This window comes from Natrix helvetica (genome assembly GCF_964273705.1).
Source record: "Natrix helvetica genome assembly, chromosome: 2".
In the NCBI taxonomy this organism is placed as follows: domain Eukaryota; kingdom Metazoa; phylum Chordata; class Lepidosauria; order Squamata; family Natricidae; genus Natrix; species Natrix helvetica.
In genome coordinates this window covers 39328940-39349674 of record NC_138552.1, presented here as the reverse complement: position 1 = coordinate 39349674, position 20735 = coordinate 39328940, and the positions used below count along the sequence as shown (strand labels likewise).

General features: G+C 36.4%; 1 protein-coding gene across 7 annotated transcripts in view; it reads right to left on the bottom strand.

Annotated features, from left to right (window-relative positions):
- The window catches only part of VCAN (versican), a 101830-nt gene that overhangs the window by 5048 nt on the left and 76047 nt on the right, over positions 1–20735 (bottom strand). For all 7 annotated transcript variants that reach the window (XM_081942669.1, XM_081942667.1, XM_081942673.1 and 4 more), the window contains 3 exons: positions 19239–19397; positions 17599–17681; positions 347–491 (listed from right to left, as the gene is read on the bottom strand). In XM_081942669.1, coding sequence (XP_081798795.1) covers positions 347–491; positions 17599–17681; positions 19239–19397 — 387 coding nt within the window. The remainder of the gene's footprint in view (positions 1–346; positions 492–17598; positions 17682–19238; positions 19398–20735) is intronic.

Below are 20735 nucleotides of genomic sequence, written 5' to 3'. Positions count from 1 at the left end.
AGTAAGAACAAACCAGCGAAGGTTGAGTCTGACAGCAGCCCTTTTATATGGAGCTGTCAGACCTTTTGACCAATGGGATTAAACCACTGTTCCCGCCGGAACAGAGGACCTTGGTGGAAACTACTGTAGTTGAAGCAAGCATCTAACAGAAAGTAACTTAATATTTAAATTATTTAAGAGCTCCTAAGTGTATAATTTCTTATATCCATTTTTTTCACTGCTCTAGCTCAACTTGTAATGAGTTGCCCACTTTTCAAAGCACCAAATGTTGCACGCACAAGTTTGTTTAAGTTTTAAAAGTAATAGTACAATGTTTACTGCATAGGTCTAAATTGGACTTATTTACCTGTTCCTTTCTTGCACGTGTAAGTGAGGTGATAATTGCATGGTACATCATTCCATTGACCATTTTCATGCCAAATTATAACGACACAATCTTCTCCAGAAGAAAAGAAACTATCTGGCTGTTTTGGTCTCCAGTTTTCATATTGCTGCAGAAGACAAAACACAAATAATCAGAATGTGAAACCTGCCAAAGTTGTATTTGAATAAAATAAACTGAGCTGATGACAAATTGCAAATGTTGTCATCAGAAAAAAAAATCAGAATATTTTGGTCCACTACAGATATAAAGTGTACCATTTAAAAATGCACTTAATAGGAAAGGCTGAAAATCACTTTTACCACAGCAGGAGAATGCAAACCTTTCTATTCCTATGAAATCAAAATTGTGTTTGCATCACCTGTTCTATAAAATTATACTATAAAGTTACTATGAAGTATATTTAGATGCTTTGGAGGTTCCTCTCAAAACAAATCTGCTATGGATGTCTACAACATTATCTTGTTTATAATATTAAAATATTAAATCCAGTCCTACCCTACTCTGCCCACAAAAAAGTTTGTCATCCTGGTTGGGTGCATATTTCCTGAAAATAATACAATAATACAATACAATAGTAGAGTTGGAAGGGACCTTGGAGGTCTTCTAGTCCAACCCCCTGCCTAGGCAGGAAACCCTATACCGTTTCAGACAAATGGCTATCCAACATCTTCTTAAAGACTTCCAGTGTTGGGGCATTCACAACTTCTGGAGGCAAGCTGTTCCACTGATTGATTGTTCTAACTGTCAGGAAATTTCTCCTCAGTTCTAAGTTGCTTCTCTCCTTGATTAGTTTCCACCCATTGCTTCTTGTTCTACCCTCAGGTGCCTTGGAGAATAGTTTGACTCCCTCTTCTTTGTGGCAACCCCTGAGATATTGGAACACTGCTATCATGTCTCCCCTAGTCCTTCTTTCTCTTAAGCTAAACATACCCAGTTCCTGCAACCGTTCTTCATATGTTTTAGTCTCCAGTCCCCTAATCATCTTTGTTGCTCTTCTCTGCACTCTTTCTAGAGATGTTCTTGACTTATTCTAAAGGGCATCAAGATTCTTTCTAAATGGCACAGTCAGAACTACAGTAAAGATAGTCCTTGACTTACAACCACAACAGAGCCCAAGATTTCTGTTGCTAAGCAAGACACTTGTTAAGAAAAAATTGTCCCATTAACAACTTTCCACACTTGTTAAGTGAAGTTAAGTAATTAAGTTAGTAACATAGTTGTTAAATGAATCTGACTTCCCCATTGACTTCACTTGTCAGAAGATCGCAACAGATGAGTAGAACCCAGGACTTTGCAACTGTCATAAATATGAGTCAGTTGGCAAGCATCTTTTTGCTCACATGGCCATGGGGATACTGCAATGGTCATAAGTGTGAAAAATGGTCATGTCACTTCTTTTCAGTCCCATTGTAACTTTGAATGGTCACTAAATGAACTGTTGTTAGTCGAGGACTATGGACTATGTTAGAGGGTCAGTGGCTAAGACGCTGAGCTTGTCGATCAGAAAGGTCGGCAGTTCGGTGGTTCGAATCCTTAGCACCGTGTAACGGAGTGAGCTCCCATTACTTCTCCCAGCTTCTGACAACCTAGCAGTTCGAAAGCATGTAAAAATGCAAGTAGAAAAATAGGAACCACCTTTGGTGGGAAGATAACAGAGTTCCGTCAGCCTTTGGTATTTAGTCATGCTGGCCACATGACCACGGATATGTCTTCAGACAATACTGGGTCTTCGGCTTTGAAACGGAGAAGAGCATCGTTTCCTGAAGTCGGGAATGACTAGCACATACATGCGAGGGGAATCTTTACCTTTACCTGTATATTATTTTTGGCTTGGTTCTTTTTTTTATGAAAAATGATAAGGAAAGGGAATAAAGAAAAGGAATGCTTCAAGAAATCTACCTCGCTGTCCTTTGGGATGTTATTTCTTTTCCTTTACTACTAGAAATAAATTTTATGGAAATAACCATGTCTACAAATGCTATGCACTTAGCAACCAATCCATCCCATAAATGGGTAAAAGACAAGGATTTATTTTCTTTTTTCATTTCAGCACTTGGAGTTGTTCCATATGTGCACTTGTAAAAAGGTTCAAATTCTTTTGTTTTAATTTTTATAAAGTAATCCAAACACAGTATTTTAAGTACATTTTTAATAATGTTAATGAACTAAATGTGTTGTTTACTTACTGGAACCATTAAATATCTATCTATCTATCATCTATCTATCTATCTCTATCTCTCTATCACTATCTCTCTATCATCTATATCTATATCTATACCTATACCTATATCTATATCATCTATCTCTATCTATCTATCTATCTATCTATCTATCTATCTATATCTATATCTATATCTATATCTATATCTATATCTATATCTATATCTATATCTATATCTATATCTATATCTATATCTATATCTATATCTATATCTATCTATCTATCATCTATCTATCTATATTCGTAGATTTTCACAGGTGTAGGTATGCTGGTCTTGTTGTATTCGGGTCTTTTCCGGTGTAAAATTGTCTTGGCAATGTTTTGGCGAGGTCTCACTCGCCATCTTAAGGCTGGTGTTTTTAGTATTTGGAAAAAAATTAGCATTTGGAAAAAGGTAAAAATATCATATGGTGTTTTTGGCTTAAAGTGTGGTCGGAGCTGCCATATTTCTATAAATCTTGGTGAGGGTGTGTGGAGTGCTGGCTTTGTTTCAGTAAGTGGATTGATTGGCTGTGGGGTTGTATCATAATTGGTAGATTGGTGCTGATTGGTGCTGGCTGGGTGCCCGTTGTTATTTTGTGTTGTAACAGCCTGGGTGGTGGGTGGGGCTCTGGTCAACAAATGAGCATTTTAAGACAAAAACACCAGCCTGAAGATGGTGAGTGAGACCTCGCCGAAACATTGCAAAGACAATCTCAATCTTATATGGGAAAATACCCAAATACAACAAGACCAGCATATATGTATGTCGTGGGTATATATATTCCCAGAACATGAATAAACGTGATGATGCCTCCCGCCTACCTGACATCTGGAAACCAGCCCTAGTGAACAAATGAGCCCCACCCACCACCCAGGCCGTTACAACACAAAACAACAACGGACACACAGCCAGTAACAATCACCACCAATCTACCAATCATGATAAAACCACACAACCAATCATTCCACTTACTGAAACAAAGCCAGCACTCCACACACCCCCACCAAGATTTATAGAAAGACGGCAGCTCCGACCACGCTTTAAGCTGACTTCCCTTTCTGGACATCCTAATCTACAAAAAACCCAATGGCTCCCTAAGACACACCTTCTACCAGAAAAAAACAAACACCAACCGCTACTTAAACGCACAATCCCATCACCACCCTGCAACTCAGATCAACTCTGTGGCCAAGACCCTCATCTCCAGAACCAAACGCCTAGCCGACAAAGACCACCTGAAAACTGAATTACACACTCTATCAAACGTATTAATCTCCAACAGATTCCAAAGAAAAACAATTACCAACCTCATCCAAAGGGAGACTCCCCCCCAAAACCCAGACACAGAACAGGACAACGGCATCGCCATCCTCCCTTACATCAAAGGCACCACAGATAAAATCAGCAAAATTCTCCACAAACACAATATTAAGACAGCCTTCAACACTGACCAAAAAATAGCCAACATCAATTTAGTGGCATATAATTATATGTGCCCATATAATAGAATTACTTCACAAACTACCCTCACTTTCTACCAGCATCCAAGTTCAATGCAGAAGAAAATATCAACTTGAGTTTGGCTAGAGTAGACGAAGGGTCCAACTGCTCTTGTCTACTGTTTTGTCTAGGTTTTCCTGACTGCCAATTCCATATTTTCAGAATGCAGTATTTTGTAATTTACTACCAATAGGAACAATACCAGCAGATGTTGGTGCACAAATTGCTTTCATTGTGAAGCTGCATTGACTGTATTTATGAAGTGGCATTTGTACAAAAGCCAGGAATACTGTAGCATTTAAGTTGTAGGCAAGTCTTGGGAAATTTTGCAGTATTGCTACATGAAATTGGCAAATTTTTGCAAACAAAAAAAGTTTTGATACTGGACACCATCACTGTGCACATTTGCTTTGGCATTATAATTCTCACACTGCTTTTACCAGTGCCAGACTCACTTAATACAGATCCTTTAACTGCTTTCTTAACTTCATAAAAACCATTTTTTTATTACCTTATTTGGGCATAGTAGCTTCAGGAACATTTATTTCAGCTTTAATTAGAGCATGGTGTAACACAAATCCATTCAACATTTCAACATATGAGCCAAGTCTTTGTGAGACAACTAGATTTTGTTTTCTTTTGCTCAGTAAAAATGAAAACCAAATTTGGTGGCAAATGCCGATTTGTTGAGGAAACTGAGCATACCCAGGTGGGAAGATTGTAAGCAATAGTAACAGCTATACAGCTCATGTGGGAACACAACCTTTAAATTCTCCCACTGTCTGAGAAATAGAGCACACAGATTAATGTGAAGAAAATGAAGAAAGGTGAATGGCCTTCTTTCATGACAAGATATCACAACTTAAACTCCAGAGTTGTAATCTTGCCCCAGGACAAATCTGGATTTGATTAAAGGGGAAAAAAATACAAGTGCAATATAAAGCTTATAGAGTAGTCCTCACTGTTAAAAGACAACTTGCATTTCGTTAGGGTGGTTCCAAACAACATAAGAAGCAAAAATCCTATATTCATAACTCTGTTCTTAAGTCTTTCTAAAGTCATAGATATCATGACAAGAGTTGACAAAGTAGAATAAGAGTTTCCACAAACTGTTCAAAAGAAAGTAACAATCTGCCCCACAATCTGTTAAGTAATTACTTCATTCAAATAGTCAAAGTATATATAGATACGTGGAACCTCAAATCAGCTACATTTGAATTCAGAGCTTCTGAACCCTGACATACTTCTCCCTATCTTTTTTTCTTTTCTCACTGCATTGTAGTTGTTGTTAGTTGTGAAATTGTGTCCGACCCATTGCGACTGCATAGACAATGTTCTCTACCAGAACCCGAAGTCCATCTAAACTCACACCGACTGCTTCAGTGACTCCATCCAACCACCTCATTCTCTGTCATCCCCTTCTTCTTTTGCCTTCAATCTTTCCCAGCATTAGGCTCTTCTCCAGTGAGTCCTTTGTTCTCATTAGGTGGCCAAAGTATCTGAGTCTCATCTTCAGGATCTGGCCTTCTAAAGAGCAGTCAGGGTTGATCTCCTCTAGGACTGACCGGTTTGATCATCTTGCAGTCCAAGGGACTCGCAGGGGTCTTCTCCAGCACCATAGTTCAAAGGCCTCAATTATTTGGTGCTTAGCCTTTCTAATGGTCTCAATTTCACAACCATACATTGCAACTGGAAAACCATAGCCTTGACTATACACACTTTTGTTGGCAGGGTGATGTCTCTGCTTTTTAATATGCTGTCTAGATTTCCCATAGCTTTCCTCCCCAGGAGCAAATGCCTTTTAATTTCTTGGCTGTAGTCCCCATCTGCGGTGATCTTGAAGCCCAAGAAAATCTGTCACTACACATTTCTTCCCCATCTGTTTGTCAGGAATTGAGAGGGCCAGATGCCATGATCTTAGTTTTCTTAACGTTGAGTATTACATGGCAACAGCTCCAATTAAATGACAAAAGATATAGGCCACGGAAGCCTAAAGGCTGGAGAAGGGATAGGCATTCTTTCAGAAGGCAATATAGATAATTTCCTTTTCATATTTCAAATACAGGAAAATATGCTCCACAAAGAACAAATAATAAACTGAAATTGGAAATGTTCATGCTTTATTATATTTATTATACTATTTTCAACAGTGTGCATGTTTCTTTCCCCATTTCCTCAACCCCAAATGATAAATTATGCTGAGAAACCTTGTCCAGTTTAAGATACTTGTTAAATTATATGCTTTAGCATAGTTAATTATATGACTGCATTCCTATTTTTATCCATTTGCATTCAGCTGACACACATTTCATGCATGCCTTCTTAACAGCTTAGTGATTTGATAATTAATAAGTAATCCTCATACTTCTTTAAACTTTGAATATTGCTCAAGTCACAATTGGTATCTAAACAATTATCTGCTGTGTAAATTAAAACTAAGCAATTGTTAAATAGAGTTTATTTGTAACAAGTTTGAAACATGGCACCAGAAACCTTAATTATATGGTGCCACTAACTAGTGTTTCCTTTTCCATAATCCTCTCTATATCCTGAGAAACTTCTTCCATTGTAACAGAAAATTGTCTGGAGCTGGTTATCTAAACAGTGCATTTCCTATGCTATCCCCTATAATTTAGTAACAATTTCTTTCCATGACCATATTCCATCTATTAGACAAGTGACCTGCTGGGATTATCACAAACAAATTCAATCAAGAATCCAAGATCTTTCCTTAGTTTGTTCTCTTGTTGAAAGAATTCATTTGAATGCATATTTTCAAAACTGATTAGGTGTTTCAATATCAAACTGCATATGTTACAGTGATGATGCTTGAATCCTCAGCAGCTGAATTTGCTAATAAAACTGCAAAATTCAATACATCCTGCTATATTGCTGCATAATGCATGAAGTCATGATATTGAAACAGTTCTTTTTTCAAGCAATTACTTCAAAAATGTTCAAGCTCAGGAATTTTGTAATACAAACACTGCAAGGGTTCTACTGACGTGTTATTAACTCAATATCAGATCCAGAAAAGCATGTCCATTTAAATCTAGTGTTTTATTTTTATTCCACTTTTAAATTTCCCATAATGCTCTGGATTTAGCTACATATTCCTGCCGTAGTCAAGAAGATCACTAAAGATACCTATGTATGGACATTTACAAAAATTACCTGGACCTCTTCGGGTACAAGTTTCTCTGAACCTAAATCGCTATTGCCATTCATATTTTTCTCTTTCTACTCTACAGTCTTCCTTGCGTCAGTCTATAGCATGGGCGGCCTTCCAGCATCCTAGGTTTCTTCTCTGATATACTCATTTTAGTCAATATATGAAGCTGATTGCAGAAGTACAGATTTGCAAAGCAGAACTGAGTCAGAGAATATTCTGGCTAAACACATAATGCTTGTCCAGAAAACTATGCAGTAGCTTTTTCTTTTTCTTGGGCTTGTGTGGCTGCTGTCAACAGCTGAAGCACAATCTCAGGGGGGAAAAAATCTTTATTTGATTAGTTGCCGATGAATAGAAGAATCTTTAAACATCCTCCAATACCTTTCTGAGAAATTTTATTGTTATGCTCTATTGAAAATATAATATGCAAGGAGTGGTCTGGATACTATGTTACTGGGGCATGTAGGTTGTCCAGATATGGGAACCATTACTAACAAGACTTGAATACAATGTCTCTATGCTATTCCTTGAAATAACAAGTCCTCCCTACTAAATTTCAACTGGGTTGACAGATTCAATTTTGGAAATATAAAGGTCCTAGCCATTTAAGCATCCCCAACAGAAGCTATATGCATGCCCTTGTACACCCCAAATCCTATATTACCCTTTCCAACTGTATTTTTGAATAACATACATGTTGGCCTTCTCTTCTCTTGGAACAATATGTTTTTTTTTTCATCTTTAAATACTTTTGCACTATTTAGGGCTCCCATTATCCCATTTCCATTTTATTCTTTTTTGTCTTCAATGACTGTCCTTCCAAATATATATGCTATATATACTTGAAGGGTCAAATGACACCCTGCACAGCTGCCAATCCAGGTTTACACCAAAAATATTACAGCTTGCTTGAGTCTCTAATGGAAAATTGGCTTCTCTGAAACTAGAGCCATTACTTTTAGGTAAGTGCATATTGTATATATCTTCAACCTTTTGAGAGCAGCTGACTATAGTAACAATGAGAGCCATTATGTAAAAAGATTAAGCAGACTTAGTATTGCGCATCTGAAAATTAGTTTGAAAACTAAAGAATCCCCTTCAATCCAATGAATATTTAATCAGAACCACTAAAATTAGCCAGTAGATGGTGCTGTCTAATCATTACTCTTGTAGGCTAATCAATGTCCTTGATTAAATTGTTAAAAACTTCATTATACTAGAAATATACCATTCCTTTGCTGCTCAATAAAAGTCCACAGAAATTAACTCTATGATTAACTTTGTGCCTTAGTTGAATGTTTCATCTTAATGGTATATTTTGCTACATTTGCTGATAGTCAATAAATAAACAAATATTTTGCCAGCGAATTGTACAAGTTTTAACAATTTTTCATTGTTGGACTAATGGTTCAACCAAAATATTTAGAACATACTGTTAGAGTTCTCATTTCCATTATTTCCCACCTTATAAGTATGAAGAACAAATGGACACTTCATTTTTCTGTATAATGTAGTAATAAATATGTTCATATGTCAAGCTCAAATTCTGGAGACTACATGGTCACACCCATACAAATTTCTTGGCAACTATACGAAATATGGTTGCCAGTGTCTGCTGTATTTTTCTCCATTTATATTCCAGATGCCAGCAAGTTGCAGAAGCAGTTCATGCTATTTGAGACTCCTAACAAGAATACCAAAAGTAATTTGCAAAATAGAACCAAGTATATCCAAACATGAAAAATCAAGCCCATAAAATTAATTAAAAGGAACACCATTAAAACATTACATAATATATTTTTTAAAAAGAGAATAGTAAATAGAATATTTTCATTGTCAAAATACAACCAAGGTAGTGTTAAGCTAACAGGAATTTCATTGGTTATTTTTACTGCCAAAATCCGTGTGTCTGTTTTACATTTAGATTTTGCAAAAACCAAAAATGCTTATACATATTTTTCTCCATGCAATCTTTAAACTTCTGTCTGTGGCATAATGTGCCCTACGTGTAATATTAATAGTAATTTGAATAAATAGTATTGATAAATAAATAGTATCAGTAATATGAATAAAAGCAATACTAATTAATACAAGTACAATAAATAAAAATGCTAGTCCACGCATAACTACCCTGTTTTCAAAAAAATAAGCCCTCCCCAGATAATAAGCCCAATTGGGCTTTTGAGCGCATGCACTAAAATAATCCCTCCCAAAAAAATAATCCCTCTCTGAAAATATTGCAACACGGCAGCAGCCATGAGGTGACCACACTCGCTGCCTCCTGCACCTCAAAAATAAGAAGCCCCCTGAAAATGCGGCCAAGCACTTATTTCAGGGGTCAAAAGAAAATAAGACCCTGTCTTATTTTCAGGGAAACATGGTAATCAATTCAAATATAAAATACACAGGAAAAGAGAATTGAGATGTAATTTTGCATAGCATGGCTTCATTTGGCAGACAATTTAAAACACGAAATAATGAAAAAATGTAATTGGTATGTTTCAGGCAAAATGTGTCTATGCTACTCATCATTAATTAAGAGGCATACAGTAACACTTTCTATGATTTCTGAAATAAATTCAATCCAGTATCATGTGGAATACAGTATACAAATCAAGGAAAAATGTATTAAAACGTGGCTCAAAATGATACGCTCAGAATCTTGATGGATTTGAAGTATTAATTTATTAATCTATTCTTTATTGTCCCAGCAAACACCTTAAATACACAATTAATGCATATTTTATATCACTGTTAGGCAATAAAATATCCCAATTTAGGGATTATGGAACTCTAGCTATAGGATTTTAGATTTTGTTTTTTAAAACTAAGCCCAAACCATTTCCATACAAGGGAAAAATACTGATTTCCTTTATAGTATTATGGGGGATTACAACTATATAACGCTACAAGCTCCAAGTTTAATCCCTTGCATTAACATGCATTTCAGCCCTCACTATAAAACTACACTGTACTTTTAAAATCAATACTAGTCAATATCTAGAAATGCCTTCCAAACGTCTGCAACCAGCATAACAATTGTAGAGAATTCTGGGAGTTACTGTAAGAACACAGGTTGGGAAATATTGTTTTATGCAAATCACTGTATCTCGCACATTGCTTTCTCCTTGCATATTCCTCATTTTAGCACTCTTGCAGAAAACAAAGCTCAGGGAACCAGCAGATAAAATGCACCTTTCTTGATTCTCATTCCTAAATCTCATTATTCTACCCCACTTCTATTTTTTTTCTCATGGGTACAAGATAAAGATTGGACACTGTTGGAATTCTTTTTATTTTTGCTGTCCTGCCTTAAGATTCCTTTGAGATTAAGATGGGAGCCTGAAAACATTGGATCATCTAAAAAAACCTGGCCTCTCTTACCAAATCATTCTAAAGAGTAAATAAACATCAACACTGAATCATTTCAAATTGTTAAGGTATTATATTACAATTTGATGAGTTGCATATTTGAGAAGTATTGGTCATAGATGAATCTGTTTTCTGTGGAGGATAATATTGAGATGGTTGTCAAAACAACAGATGTAATATGAGAATTTCATTTAAAAGGTTGGTTTAAAAAACCCTGCTGTTTAAAAACAATAAAATGAAAGATTCCTGATACACGGGATCCTTGCTTAATAGCTACACATTCAGAAATTCTTGAAAGTTGTGATGGTGCTGAATAAAAAGTCCTAACTATGTTTCCTTGTATTTGCAGCCACCAAAGAGTCCCTGCACCCATATGATCACAACCCAGGTGCTTGGCAAGGAGCTTGCAATCACAATATTGCAGCATCCCATTAGTGATTTGCATTTGCGACTTTCACTGCCAGCATCCAAAGCAAAGTCAATGGAGAAGACAGCAGGAGGTAGCAAATGGCAACCATCCTTGATTCTATCCCTCTGTTTATGTAGCCTAGAACTGTGTTGGCTTTTTTGGCAGCCGCTGCACACTGCTGGCTCATATTTAAATGGTTGTCCATTTAAAGTGCTGCAGGGTCACATGATCCCCTATTGCAACTTTCTGACAAGCAAAGTCCATGAGCAAGCCAATTCACTTAACAACCGTGCTCTTAACAGTGGCGGTGATTCACTTAACACTGTGGCAAGGAAAGTCGCAAAATGGGACAAAACTCACTTAATAAATTTCCCATTTAGCAACATAAATTTTCGACTCAATTGTGGTCATAAGTCAAGGACTACTTGTACCCACATAAATATATTTTAAAAATACCTATCCTCAAAATTGCTCATTTTTAGAATTTCTTCTAATAGCTATTGCAGGTTTTTTTAAAAAAATAATGATCTCTTGGCCAAATCTACATTTAATCTATCTTGTAGATAAGAGCTTACTTTGTCTTGCTAAGCAAAAAAATTCAGACCAAAGCCTATTTGGAAGGCCTTTGTACTAGTCTGAGGCGGAATATGATTTTTGATATTAAGTAATATATTTTAAGTAAGTAGAGCAATAGGCTTTCTCCCTCTTTAGAGGAAACCAAATGTATTATTTCAAATACCTCTATATTTTGAAGACCAAAGTTTCTGTTCAGTTTTCAAAATCCCTTTATTACAGGATTCCAAGGATCTCTGGCACAACAGGCCTTTTGTGTGCAATCTGCCCACACTACTCTCAAGCTCATTTATTTGTTTTATTTAATTCTCATGGGCAACTTTCCTCTACAGCAAGCTTAGAGGATTTTCTCAACTCCTCCTTTATGTTCTCTCTAAAAGGAACCCAGGCACTGATTTTCCAAAAGAAAGAAAGAAAGAAAGAAAGAAAGAAAGAAAGAAAGAAAGAAGGAAGGAAGGAAGGAAGGAAGGAAGGAAGGAAGGAAGGAAGGAAGGAAGGAAGGAAGGAAGGAAGGAAGGAAGGAAGGAAGGAAGGTTGGACTTAAAAAATAATTTTGGCTTTCACATTGCCTTTTTCCCCTGCCACACTCAAGTCCCATGTAACAAACATGTGAAATGTGTCTACACTGAAGAGGAAGCCAAATGAACAGAGGCCTCTGGACAGCTTTAAGATGGAACTCCCCTGTTTAAATGCTGCTAGCAGGCCAGAAGCGAGACACAATCTGGCTGCAGAAGCCGCCCTGTTCATTTAATAAAGCCCCAATCTTGTGTAATGGGAATGAGCTCACCACCATACAAAGTACTAATTATCAGCAGTATTTTCCAGAGGATGTGAATAACTCCCCCTTGTGAGAAAGAGGCCCAAGGCACCACTCTGGGTCAGTCTGCTTAATCCAAAACACGAATGGCTCCTTAGACTGCCATGCTTGTTTGCAAAGGTCTTGAATAGTGAAACAAGTTCAGTAGGAAAAGAGTCGAAAACAATATCTGTGGTTGGGGGGAAGGTTCCCCTCTTTATACATAGTTATGCTTTGATGGTATCAAACTTGGCAGTCAGGAATCCTATTGCATTATTTGAAATTCAGTTTCTCAACAAAGTTTTTGAATACATTCTAAGGATGTCTAAGGGGTTGCATTGATCCATGGCATACATATATCATTTTGCTTTTTATGAAGCCTGAGCCACAGGAAACCAACTTCAGGAAAAATCATACTTTAGGCTGTCTTTAATCATCGCTTACCTACCCCCACCCTCACCCTTGTATGCTCATGTATAGGTGGAATTTTCCTGGTTTTGGCATGAATCCAAGTTTCTCCAGCTTTGAAGCATAGTTTTTTTTCCTACGCTTCTAATGAAGCAATAAGAAATTCAACAACAACAAAAAAAGGTAGCAGCTCATTAGGTTGCTTGTAAATCTGAAGAGATTTTATGTATTTAGATGTAATAGAAACTCATAACAGCATTTCTGATAGCCTATTTTTGAATTAGAATTTAGGCTACATCCATAATCTTGGATGAGCCATCTGAAATATTAATATTTTCTTTTCACTGTCTTGAATCCTAAGATTTCTATTGAACCTAGTTTCAGTTTTCAGGAAAGATTTTGTTGTTATCTTAAAATCAAATATAGTAGTTTAAATTAAAGAGTAAACAAATAGACCAACAAAGATAACTTCCCAATCTGAGAATTTAAATATAACAACTGGCTTGAGTTAAAATCAAAATCAGTTTGGATGTTTCTTTTATTCAGAAGCATGACTTGTTTTTATTTTAAATCATTTCCTCTGAATATAAGAGACTCCTCTTCACAACATTACAGATCTCAAGAGGAACAGCCAAGTGGGTTCATATGTGTTTTCTTTATCTAGATAAATTTTAATATTTGCCTGACCTGCCCTTTGGGTGGCTTACTCAATCTAAAAAAATATGGAGGCATTATTGTGCAGATAGATATAAATAATCTTGTTTCACTTACAAAAAATCAGTGTGGTGGCTTGTGGTTAGTTCTGGAATGACCTAACTTTTTTTTTTTAACCTCCAAAGCTTTGCTTGCCAAGAGCCCTTATTGCACTTGCTGGGACTATTTTTGATATGGTGCAGCATATTGAAAATGAAGACGGCTATATTTATTTTTATTTTGCTACCTTTACAGCAGCTGATTAATACCCCTGAGAAAACGTAACCAGAGAATTCTAAAAATGAAGAGTTAGATTCTTAAATGTTATCTAACACATTGTTTTATGGGCCATTACTTTGAACATACTCTAGTCCTATATGTACTAAAGCATTTCAGATTGAATTTACAGTAATTGTGAGAGAAATGAATGCTGTGTTAGTCAACCCTACTTTGGATCATTCCAATGTGTCAGAGCTGCAACCTCTAGAATTCTCTGCAACTCAAAGAGTCACCGGCAATTGTCAGCAGTTTATTTAAGTAAAAGAATTGTAACAATTTTTTATACAAATATATGCTGTTCAACATTTTACATTTTATTTAATTAAAATTTAATGACACTAGATATTATTCCCAGAAACAAATTATAAGATGGGGAGCTCTTCCAATCAGTTAGTTACTGTTAGGCTAGAATTTCCTAATTGTAAATATTCTTGGTTTTTCCATTTTCCTTCCCTTTTTAAATAGGAATAAAAGCTTTAACCCAGGTTGAGAATTCCTGACTTCTAAAGGTATTAATGAACATAATGCCATTCAGAAACCCTTAGTAATGCTGTAGTTTTTCTTTCTTTTTTTAAAAAAGCCCTATGTAATAAAAAAGAAAAGAAAATGGCTTCTAATTACATCAGGAAAAAAATAATGAACTGAGCCTTCAGTGCTTATTGTTTAACTTGCTATTGTAATTTTCTAAGATCAAATTAACCTTTTCTGACTAAAGGATAGAGCAAGATCGATAAAGATCAACCACTTTTACACTGTAAAGCTAAAAAGAAAAGATGATTCTGGATGTAAACCTAATATGCTCCATGGCATAGGACCTAGTTATCTGCAGGATCGCATCCTACCACACACGTCCCTACGACCAATCCGCTCACACAGGGAGGGACTCCTCCTGGTGCCGTCCGCTAGGCAATGCCAGCGGGCGACACCTAGGAGTAGGTCCTTCTCTGTGATGGGCCCAACCCTCTGGAATGACCTCCCCCCCGACATCCGAACTACCACCGACCTCCGCTCCTTCCGTCAAAAATTAAAGACTCACCTGTTTCAATCAGCTAGCCTGGCACTCTCTTAGTTTTGTCTCCCGGGGATATTTCAATTGGGTTTGGGTATTTTAATTGGGGATGTTTTTTAGGGTTTCTATAGTATATTTATTTCTTGTACAGTCTTATCTCCTCCATCCAAATGTTTAGTATTTAATTGTTTTATATTATTGTATTTTATCTGCATTTTATTTGACTGTACACCGCCCCGAGTCCCTTTTTGGGAGAGGGGGCGGTTTAGAAATCCAAGAAATAAATAAAATAAAATAAAATAATACATCAATGTTTTTCAGTAATTAATTAAGATCTAGCAATAGTAGTAATAGTTCATTTTGACACATGCATATGATATAAAGGATTGTCAAAAGACTGGAAAGAACTATTTACCATGTAAAACTATTGAAAAATCAGTACAAATGAAAATAGAAAGAAATTATTTAAAAAGCATGAAAAGGGGGGATGGAAATCAATCAGAAAAATGTTAGTTGGCAGATAGCCATATCCTTTTGACAAAATGTTTTTTTCTTCTTCATCTCAAGCTTAAACCAAAATTTAACACCCGAGATTTGCTACAAGTTTGAACTAACATTTCATTTCCTGGAGTCTGGAAGTTATTGTCATGTGGTTCTTGGCTGCCTAACACTGGGATTTATCACATGTTTAACACCGACTAGTCTAAAGACTAAATGATCTTCTGAATAAAATACTAAAGTGTGGCAACATACAGTATATTTGACCACGAAGGGATGGGGAACAGCACGGGTGGAAAACAAGGTTAATTGAGTCCACAAGAATAGTGATAGAATGATGGAAGGGTATACTGGTTAGTAACAAACTCCCCTCTGCCACACTCCAAAAGAAACTGTGTCTGAGACATAATAAAGCATATTAGTTCCGGCCATAAAATATCCCAGCACATGAGAGAGTAAGCCAGGCTTGCCTTTTTCATTTTCCACAGTCAGCTACAACAAGTAGCAGCTCTTCAAAAAATATGAATAAAAGAACTTGCTCCCACGAAAAAAAGCCAACACAAGTCATCCCAAACTAAAATACATCACTCTTAGATTAATCCAGCGTTTCTCAAACTTGGCAACTTTTAAGATGTGTGGATTTCAAATGGCTGGGGAATTCTGGGAGCTGAAATCTACACATCTTAAACCTGTGGAATTCAGTCAAACCAGATTTTTTTAAGTAACGTCTTTCTAAGGCTGCCATATGTGATATGTAGAAGGGAGCCATTCTTATATGCCTGAAACACAAGAACCAGATGTTTCCTTTGATTCTTAATGATAGAAGGGCAAATACCAAGCACAGTCTTGCAACAATACACATTCAGCTCCTATAAAGCATCTGTTTTATGTATGAAAGGGCGTATCCTAAATGGGATAAAAATGAGCCTATATATTAAAATGAAAAGGTCTGCTGAATGCATTGAAGTCTTGTTTTCTTTGCTTTTATATTTTGTTTTATGTTCTGTAAAGCAAAGTAATGTTTCATTTCAAAGTCTCTGCATTTAAGGTAGTGGTGCAGCTTCATTTATTCAGTTTGAACTCTGTATGCCATATTCCACCTGAGCTGAACTAGAATATGTACAATACAGCTGCGCTTGGATTACACAATGAATTCCTCCTTCTAGAATTCTGAGGGCGAACCTATGGCACGCGTGCCAGAGGTGGCACACAGAGCCTTTACTGCTGGCACGCTCACCGTTGCCCCAGGTCAGGTCTCCATGGTGTTTCCTTTCAGTTTGGGCATGCACATGTGCACAGTTTGGGCACTCAAGTATCTAAAAGGTTCGCCATCATTGCCCTAGAACTACAGGCAGACAATATTTATTCAATGCAGTTTAAGTAGAAGACACCATCGCTGGATTTCTTCAGGACTGTCTACTGTTTCATCCGTGATATCTTGCCCTGGAAAGCAACTCTTTGTTAAAAGCCCAGAATGCTGCAAAATAGCACCCATCTAGAACCTGACTTCATCAGACTGCAAAAGAATGCATTCAGGCTAGTTTTTGTGATTAAAAAAATATTGGATTAAAGTTTTTATTGAAATTGGAATGGATTGTGATATCTTAAATTCATTTAGAGAAGACAAGACTGAAGGAAGTGACTGGATGTTTTTTTTTTTTTTAAGTGAATGGAAGACATCAATGAAACCATTTTAAATATTTTTAAAGAGTTCAAAGAAAGAGCTGTTGTAATTATTCTTATTTGACGTTATCATGTAAGTCAAAAGTGTCCCTCGGGTCTACCGCATCAAGTTTTGGTTGGTAGGACTAGAGACTAGCAAGGTAAAAGAATGTAAAAAAGAGATGGATTTAAGCAGACAGTTTTACATGTTCTTGCCATTTAATTTAACACAGGAATTATTTTCCTAGGAAGGGAGAGCAAAAGAGAACTTGCACAGTTTAAGAGAAATAAGTTCAGCTAGAATTTAAAGAAGCAAAAAATTTGAACTAACAGAATGAGGAAGGTTTTGCGCAAACTCCTCAAACCCAAAATGATCTATGTACTATTATTTGACATCATCAATTATAGCAGGGGTGGGGAACTGTGGCTCTTTTGCGACTTGTGGACTTCAACTCCCAGAATTCCTGAGGCAGCTATGTTGGTTCTGGAATTCTGGGAGTTGAAGTCCACAAGTCGCAAAAGAGCCACAGTTCCCCACCCCTGAATTATAGTAAGAAGAAACAATAATGTTATATCAGACTCCTACTACAGCCAGCAGTATCACAATCATACAATATTTGCCAGAAGTGGTCTCTTACCAGCACACTGCCATCAGTCCAGCGGAAGTCACTCTCGTACATCTTATCATTTAGGCCAATCCACTGATAGTCATGTCCTATGCCTACAGTGAAATTATATATTTTAGTAACTTTTTACCATTAAAGTGAATTTTCTAAAAATCAAAAAGAAATGAAATCAGCCTCCCCGTGATATCTGTCAAGCTTATTTCTATTGTTTCTTGTAGAAGAGTTTATTAGCTCTTTCTTCTAAGAGCTATGAATATTTATAAAAGATATTCTTACTAACAATACTTTAACTGATCTATTTTTCTTGTTGAATGCTCTGAATGGCAAGATTGTTTCAAAAAGCAATACACCCCCTTGAAAGGGAAGGTGGTAACAATTACTTTAAAAAAAGCTTGCTTTGGAAATTTGTTATATTTAAATCTGCATCTTCAGCTGATACACAGATGCATTAATATTTGCAACCTTACTTATATCTTTCCATATATACATGATAAAAATGCCTTCTACAAAATAGAGCATCCACTAGCACAAATAAAACACATGGATATCTAAGTTGATTTGCATGTTCAGTGTTCAGCAAAAAAGCCTTCACAATGCTCCTAGTTTTACAGGTAGTCCTCAACTTACAACCATTAATGTAGTGACTGTTTGACGTTACAATTGCACTGACAAAAGGTGACTTATGATCGGTCCTCAATGCAGCTACTCCATGGTCCAGTAATCAGAATTGAGGTGCTTGGTAACCTGCATGTATCCTAAGGTTATGTGATTGCCAATTCTGATCTTTCCACCTGGCTTCTGACAAATAAAGTCACTAGGGGAAACCTAACAACTACATAATTTGCTTAAAAGCCATAGGATTCACTTAACAGTGCAGTGATTCGCACAAAACAAAAATGTCCTAAAATTGGGTATGACTCACTTAATGACCACCTTGCCTTAGCAATAGAAATTCTTGTACCATGGACAACCTATATTTCCCAATTAATTTGCATTTATGCTATGGTGTATACACTGTTCTTTTCAATCATGTATTTTTCTTGCTAACATCAAGCACTTTCCAGGGATAGGGCTATGCCAAATGGCTTGGCAGGAAACCAGCAATTCATTGCTTCTCAAAAGAGAAATCAAACTTGATACTGAAAAGAAATACATCTTTTCTTTTAAGAAAGTATTTAGATTGAATATCATACCCAAACATTAACTCAGCTAATGAACAGTATTTATATGCTTTAGGTTTTCAAGCATGATTACAGCTGTCATAAATGCTAGCTATTTTTAACAGGATATAAAGAAGTTATTTGTCCTCTGAGGGTCAGTATTTAAGTGTCTGATGATGAAACAGTCTAAGTGGCAAGATCAAAATAAATGTTTCATAATGAATTGTGTCACTCTAATTGCTTACTATTCTTTTTTCTCCACGAACTAAATTATTCAGTATTTAGAGTATTATTCAGAGTAAAGAATATTCTCTCCCAATACCAGCAAATATTGAAACTTCAGCTATTACAGAGCTGGAAATGAAAAGAACAGATTAGCAATGAAGGATAAAATGAATATCTCAGGAATGATAATGAAAATGTTTAGTGTCCTATGAGTTATTTATTTTACAGTAATTTACTCCCAGTTGCCCTCCAACAGAAAGCACCTACGGTTTACAAACAGCTGTTCTTCGTGAGACAAGATACTGGTTAGATGGGCACCCTGCAGGCGGCACTCTCTCTCAGCTGCATCCCACGTCCTGCGATGGGCAAAGTATTTGTAGCATTGCCCTTGAAACTTGTGCCATCCATAATCACAGGTCTCAGTGTCTGCAACGAACAAACATAAAAATGTACACTGAACATGCATAGTCAATGACCAGAATTGCCCACTAACCGTGTAACATTGAAATAAATCAAACAGAAATATCCAATGACAAGTTTCATCTCAAGAAATATGAAAACGAATAGTAGCACATACTAATTTTGTTAAGGCATGTGTGTCATTTATGTGTTTTATTTAACATCAGCATGTACTGATGATTTGATGCCTGGCTTTCAGCAATACGTAACACGATGGAAAGAAAGAGCATTCTGGAAAAGAAACTTTTTTTCTGGCTTGGAAATTAAAAGGTACATTGTAGGAGTTCATCGTGGTCTGGCAAACCATCTGACCATCTAGAACAGCCTTCCTCAACCTGACGCCCTCCAGATGTATTTAAACAATGGCAATTGAAATTCAGTATATATCTGCAGCTCACCAAGTTGAGGAAAACTGGCCTAGAAACTTCAAGTGATATATACACAAAAGCTTGTGGAGAACAAGATGTTTTTAGACAAGTAACTGCTATTTCTGGAGCCAAAACTGTAAGCTCTCATTTTGGAAGCAGAAAGTTTTCCAGATGGAACAGGAAATTGATTGCCTTTTTAACAGAGGTTGCTGTTGCAATGAAAACTGTAAAAAAAGCAGAATTTATGTATAGCTTTTTCCCTTTATATCTTCCAAGTGTGTATCCCCCAATCCCCTGTGGTATAACTTTTTACACAGGTGCAATTTTATTTTGTGTAGTATTGTTGGGTAGAGTGGGAGGGGTACATATTCTAATCCAGCAAAATTTAAAAATAGGATCACACAGTCATTTAAATTTTCATCGGTGGGCAAGAATGGAAATAAAACTGCAAACCTGAAAATATTCCACACTTAAATTGTAAAGTGCTACTTTAATTCCAATTAAATATATTTTTCCATTAAGCATCCTGAATTATTCTGTCTTAAGCACAGAGGTTGGAATTAAACTCTCTGAATCTAATCTAGCATTAAGGCATCTATCATGGTAGATAGATACTAGATTAATACCAGCAATGACCATAGAATGACATATTTTGTGAGAATGTTAATATTTCAGGTGGGAATACCTAACTGACCATAAACAGTTAAATGGTGTTGACTTTGGTTAGTATTTGGATAGGAGGCTACCAAGTATTATAAGGACTACAAACCAGCCTAAAAAGTTGAAAACCATCACAGGGAAAAGCATTGGCAAAAGTTCTTCTGATCTTCCCTCTCTCTTTGCCATAGCAATAGCACTTAGACTTATATACCACTTCATAGTGCTCTACAGCCCTCTCTAAGCGGTTTACAGAGTCAGCATATTGTCCCCAATAATC